Here is a 6747-nt window from a genome sequence, read left to right on the forward strand (position 1 = left end):
TATACGATCGGCTGGCTATAGAGCTGCCGATCGGGTATATGTAAAACAGCCGGTAAAGGCTCTCTGCAGTGTACGGGCTTTTCCTGCCCGTGCGCGCACGCAGAAAAGAAATGTCTGGAGACTGCAACCTGCTAATGCAGCTGTGCCGTCCGTCCTTTTTTTTTTTCAACGGGCGGATGGCAACTGGTTAAACACTGTATTTTTTATTTATGTATTTTTTGAACCAGGAGCACAAAGGGGTTATTATTTTTTTTTAAACAGGGGCTTCGATACTTAGCATTTCTGAAGAGAATACAATTTACTGGTTTGTAACACACAGGCGGTTCGCAGCTGCACAACACAGTGAGATGCTGCCGGTGTTCTGTCAAAAGCTCCAACTTGTCCAGATCTCCAACTGGTGATGTGATGTCTAGTGACTTGTTAGTAGGAGATTGAGACCAGATGGCGCTATTGCGCCAGCCGTGGCAGTGTAATAATCCTTGTCAAACTCTCGATTTTCCCCTCACTTCGCCTGCGAGGCTTTACAATCCTTGTCCAGTCCCCCAACCCCCGAGTTGGAGGACTCAGCGGGGATTGTGAAGCCGTATAGGCGCAGTGAGGGGAGTTTGATAATTTGACATGGATTCTTACACTGCCGGCGCATGCGCAATAGTGCCCTCTGGTCTCAAACTCCTACTGGCAAGCCACCGGATGTGACATCACCAGTTGGAGATCTTTCAACAAAACACCGGCTTTGTGGCTGTCACAGCTCTGTGATCCCAGCAATCGGCTATCACTGTGACCACCTAATCTGCTGTTAAGGGTCTGCCTCGGCCCCCGAGGGACCCATCAACAGTAACTCAATGAGCGCTGGTCCTTCCACAGACCAGCACTCATTGTAGCACATGACGGGATTATCCCATCTCCGGTCGCCTGAACGATCGTCGTCAGTCGGGAAGGGGTTAATTAGTGTGTTTTACATATTGGTTTGGGATTCAGCTTTACAATTATTTCTATTACATATACACACAAAAATGACAAATGTCAATGGATTGTTTCTCCAGAATTTCTGTATAAAACTGTTGTCTGTTTAAAAGTATCATCTATCTGTCACTGGGTGCTGTAGTGACATGCCATTTGGGCTGTGTACATGCACGTTCAGTAGGCAGATCCCTTTTTGTTGACACTGAAATGAAAGTGCTCTCTACCAGTTTGCAATAGCTATACAAAAGGAGTGGTTCTAGTTTATTTTTGTTTTCTTGTGGAGTAGCGAAGCAACAGTATTTTTGTCTTCTGACACTATTTGATTTTGTTTCTGTCGGCAGGGAATAGTGAATGAAGTCAGACAATCTTCACAGCTCATGTTGAATCAGCTTCTGCAGCAGCTCCGCAGTAACATTCAGCTTCCGGTCTGTTTGCGTGTGATTGGCTACCTTCGCAGGATGGATGTCTTCACCGAGGCAGAGTTGCGTATCAAGTTCCTCCAGGCCCGGGATGCTTGGCTACGATCTATGCAGAGCTCCATCCCTCAGGATGACCCATATTTCCACCTGACTAAAACCATTGAGAGCTGTCGTGTCCACTTGTTTGATGTCATCACACAGTATAGGGCTATATTCTCTGATGAAGATCCTCTCCTGTTACCACCTCCACCCAGCGGCCTTTTGCCTGTGAATGAGTCTGCCATATTTCATGGTTGGGTGCTCCAGAAGATTAGCGAGTTTCTACAAGTGCTGGAATGTGACCTCCAGAAGGGTGTAGGAAGCCGACTGGATTCTCTTTTGGGTCAGTGCATGTACTTTGGACTGTCTTTCAGCCGCGTTGGTGCAGATTTTCGTGGTCAGCTAGCACCTATCTTTCAGCGTGTTGCTGCTGAGACTTTTGCACGAGCTGCCAAGGAAGCTGTGGAGAAGTTCCAGGAGGAGATGAACATGTATACACTGATCTCCAACCCCATGGTAATGGGCACCAGTATCCCACCAGTCTCGACACCACCTGCCCAGCCTGGAACCTTGCAGCCTCCCATGGTACTCCTGGACTTCCCTCCACTAGCCTGCTTTCTTAACAACATTCTGGTGGCCTTTAATGACTTGCGCCTTTGCTGTCCAGTATCAGTAACTCAGGAGGTGACAAACATATTACAGGATTCTTTAGAAAAGGTAATTTGTGTGCTGTCCCTAGTATTTGAGCTAAAGATGTAAATAACTTGCATGAAGCAATTGACCTCTAAGTTGAAACAACGTTCATGGCATAAACTGCATACCTCAAACTAGGGATGCACCGATACTAGTATCGATATCGCTGTTGATACCGAGTATTTGGGCGAGTACCCGTACTCACCCAAATGCTTCGATGCCTAGCCCGATACTTCCTGTATCAGGAAGCCGGGCAGCACGTCATTACACGCTGCCCAGTTTCCTGATTGGCGGGGAAGCGGCTAGATGCTCTCTTGTCACGCGAGAGCATGGAGCCGACATCCCGGACAATCAGGAAGCCGGGCGCCGTGTAATGACACAGCGCCCGGCATTCTGATTGGCCGGGAAGCCAGCTTCATGCTCCCTCGCCATCTCATGACAAAGGAGCATGGAGTTGGCCTCCCGGCCAATCAGAAAGCAGGGCGCCGCGTCATTACATGGCGCCCGGCTTCCATGATTGGCCAGCAAGCCGGCTCCAGCTGGATACCGGAGGAAGGCCGCTCCTGGCTGGAGAAGCCCGGGGGTGACAGGCGGGACATGCCAAGGTGAGAGGGGACAGAGATTCGCAGTATACAGCCGAGCACTTGTAATAGGGAATATGCTGTAATATCCCTTCTTCCTTTTTTGTTTCTTTTGGCTGTGATGCTTGAACCCTAACTCCCCGTTAAGATTGGGAGTGAAACCAGGGTTCCGTCTGAGTAGCCTCCGCAGTTGCGATCCACAAACGCCGAAACTACCCCAGGTGTTACAGCACTGTAGAGACATGCTGGATCATATGATTATTATGGGGATTCGTATGGGACGGCTTTCTTGATAATCGTGAAGCCGGGTGGCGAGTCTTTACACGCTTCCCGGCTAATCGGGAAGCCAGGTGGCTAGTCATTACACACCACCTGGCTTCCTGAATTGGACTTCCGGTACTCGATAATTGGTATCGGTACCAAAATACCGGTATCGGTCTATCCCTACCTCAAACATTAGACTGTCTGTAGGGCAAGAGAGATGGTCTTAAGGGCTTTTCGTGTATAAGTGTTCAGTAAAGGGAATATAAAGTGGTTTTGTACATATTTTCTTTTATTTGTAAAATGTTAAAGCACAACTGTATCCTCCTCAAAAAATAGTTAAACTAACAAATACTAGCTTTGACTCAACAGGAAGTCACATAGATAGCAGTGGTCATTTAGTTCTGGAGCTGACAGGCAGAATGCAAATGGGAGGGAAGAGAGGGAATGAGTCGGTAGAGGAGACATGAGGGTGCTTGAAGCGTCCTCTTATCTACTTTTCAGCTCCAATAGGAACCATGGAGAAGAAAAGTAGCCACCCTCTGGCAAGAAGTTATGTGACCTGACAAATTGTTTTTAGCAGCATTTAAAGGGACACAATTAAAAACTGAGCTAGCTCATTAATAAAATTAAGATCTACAATATAATCATTTTATAATTTATGGGTTTAGTTTTGTTTTAAAGCCTCCGGTTTTTTTTGGTTTTTTTTTTTGCAAACATCTACTGCTAGCAAGCAGTAGATATGGAAAAAGTTTTGTTTTTTTAAAACGCTTTAACAGCGGTTTAAACTTACCCCGTCTTCGCAGCGCGCTCCCGTCAGAAAATCCAAAACTGCTCCGGCGGCCGCAAAGCATCTTGGGGCGGGCACATGCGCAGTTCTGATTTTCGGCCCAGGAGACGAGGAGAGACACAAGGTAAGTATATGGACGTGTGCACCCGCATGCAGACACCGTGGGCAGGAAGTGCCAGCAAAGACAGAGGAGTTACGCTGGATCGGAGAGCTGCCGCACCGCTGGAGGGACAGATAAAAACATCAGGAAAGAAGATCGAATAAAGAGACATCATTTAAGTGCTGACATTAACAATGGTGGGAGGGAAAACATTTTTTGACTTTATCCTCTTTGGCGGTATTCTCGAGTGTGGCTCAGGTCGGGGTTCATTTTCAGTACTAGAGCTGCAACAGTTAATCGATTTAGTCGATTAAAATCGACGATTGAAAACGTTACCAACGTTTTCGATCGTCGATTCGTCGGCTATCGATTGATTTCCCTGTTCGGGGCTCTACACGCGGCCTGAAGCACACGCTGCTCACGTCCCGCCGTGCCCACAGGACGCATAAGCCACGCCCACCGCACGCTGCTCCCGCCGACCACTCGCGCAGCTGGGCGGATCCCGACATAATTGTCTGAGACGCTGTGGCTTCTCAGTATACCGCGAGCTGTAGCTCGCGGTATACTGACCTTAGGTTGACCTCCCGTTACCCTAAGGAGATCTATGGGGAAAAGCCTCAGCCCCATAGTTCTCTTAAGTAAGGTGTCTTTTTTTTCTTTTTAATTTTATGGTTCTGATGAGGTGATGACCAACATTCTTTGACTTCTGTCTTCTCCACAGGTTGTGAAAACCATCCGGTCATTCCATCGAGCTGAGGAAGCCGCTTTCAGCCCTCAGGAAAGTGAATTGTTTATTCAGTTCTGCACAGTTTTCTTAGAGGACCTGACGCCATATCTGAACCGCTGTTTACAGGTTCTTTTCCCTCCGGCTCAGAGGGCTCAGATTTTAGGTACAAATATCTCTGTCTGTTTGGGAAATACCAGGGATCTCTTATTGACGACCTATAAAACTATAGGTTAGGCTGAAGGAAAGAAAATTAAAATAGTGAAAAACAAATGTAACACTGTAACTCAGCACTCAATGAGAGACAGCGATTAGGATTGTTCTGGCAAAGTATATAATCGTGTATTATTATGATAGTATATAATCATAAGGTAAATGATAGTAAAAGGTTGTATAAAATAAGTAAGTCAAAGGCAGTCCTTCTGTGACTATGTAGATATATATTTGCTGTGAAATGCTAATGGTAAAAAAGGAAATACCGGTATGTGCAGTGGCATTATTGCAGCTAATTGTAGCCAAGGATCAAAAAAGTTTCCTGTGCTCCTCGGCTACATCTAGTGGCCATAAAGCAGTGTGGATATAAAAGTCAAATGTACGCAGAGTGAACATTTTACAAATACACCCTATAAAGAAAAAACTGAAAAAAAAAAAAACCTATTTAGTTTGTTCAGATAAGAAATATGCTTTGCCTCTTTGTGTGGTTAATCCACATGCGGCTGACTTGTTTTGGAAGATGCAAGCTCAGTTCTTTTATCCTTACCGCATGAGTTACTGACCCTGAACAAATCTGCCACCAGTAATCGAGTCTACAATACCAGCTCCTTTATCTTTCTTGACCGGTGCCTCTTAAGTCTTTCAGAGGGCTTTGTATTGTATTATATGGCCTTGGCTTTCATTAGGGATGCACCGATACTAGTATCGGTGCTGAGACCTAGTATTTGGGCGAGTACTCGTAGCCGGCGCCATGCTCCCTTGTCACCTAATGTCGAGTGAGAAGGGAGCCGACTTTCTGGCCAATCAGAAAGCCGGGCGCCACGTCATTACACGCTGCCTGGCTTCCTGATTGGCCAGAGAGCCGGCTCCATGCTTTCTCGTCACCTAATGACGAGAAGCATGGGTGTGCTTCCCTGCTAAACGGGAAGCCGGGTGGCAAGTCTTTACACGCCGCCCGGCTTCCCAGCTCATCGGGAAGCCAGGCGGCGAGTCATTACACGCCGCCTGGCTTCTTTAATGGACATTCGGTATTCGGTATCAGCGAGTACCGGAAAAAGAATATCTGTACTTGTCCTCCATACCGATATCGGTGCATCCCTATCTTTTATGTAACCTGAAAAAGACTGCTAGACAAAAAAAAGCCATAATAAATGGTTGCTTCCTTGTTTGAATGCATTGTTTGCTGCCCAAAATGAATGTTGCTCATCAGATTCCCAGCTATAGCTCCCGAGGCCTTCTATCACAAGCCTTTCCCTGACATCAGGCTCAAGCTTGCTATAACCAGACTGTCAGAATCGGAACATGGACATGTTAGAATGTATCTGGGCAAGTTGCTGTGTGTTTATTAATGAGCATTCTATATGTCTTTCCAGGTGTGCCCGCTACACAGCTTTCTCGTTATGGCAACTTGGGCTCTATCAATGTCCATGTTCTGCAGGAAGCCTTGGAGGGACTATTACCGCACAAGGAGCCTGTACTTGTGGTAGATAGAGAACCAGTGACCACACTGCCAACTGACTATGAACCGGAGAAAGCTCTTACACTCACTGAGAGTGTAGAAGTACCCGAAAAAGACAATGAACAGATACCTTCTGCTCTTACAGAGACAGCTATGCCTGCAGGAGATGACCAGTGATTGGTATAATAGGAACATAATGATGACAGGTGGGATGTGTCTGATACTCTGAGAAAAGACACTCCAGCTAAAACTGGTATACTGGGTTGATAGTGGTCTGCTGAATCACCCTTTGAATTTCTTTCTCTGTGACTCCAGCAATCCGATCTCCCTGTTGGGGTCTCTGGCACTGCTCCACCATAAAAAATGTCTTACCAGGGAGCTTACCACTAGAGTTCTGGAGACTTAGGAAAATTGTGGGTCTTTCAGCCAGATTTATGCAGAGCGGCAATATCAGTTTCACATGAGAGGATAATACATGTGGATCCGTGAGATGGTGATTGCGTAT

General features: G+C 46.5%; 1 protein-coding gene across 1 annotated transcript in view; it reads left to right on the forward strand.

The window, feature by feature from the left end:
- Window positions 1–6504, forward strand: part of COG8 (component of oligomeric golgi complex 8) — a 9718-nt gene extending 3214 nt beyond the window's left edge. Inside the window, exons 3-5 of the mRNA XM_018570229.1 lie at window positions 1305–2138; window positions 4568–4736; window positions 6157–6504. Coding sequence (XP_018425731.1) covers window positions 1305–2138; window positions 4568–4736; window positions 6157–6419 — 1266 coding nt within the window. The 3' untranslated portion in view covers window positions 6420–6504. The remainder of the gene's footprint in view (window positions 1–1304; window positions 2139–4567; window positions 4737–6156) is intronic.
- Window positions 6505–6747: the final 243 nt, after the last annotated feature.

This window comes from Nanorana parkeri, unplaced genomic scaffold (assembly GCF_000935625.1).
Source record: "Nanorana parkeri isolate BGI_ZX_2015 unplaced genomic scaffold, ASM93562v1 scaffold1482, whole genome shotgun sequence".
Taxonomy (NCBI): domain Eukaryota; kingdom Metazoa; phylum Chordata; class Amphibia; order Anura; family Dicroglossidae; genus Nanorana; species Nanorana parkeri.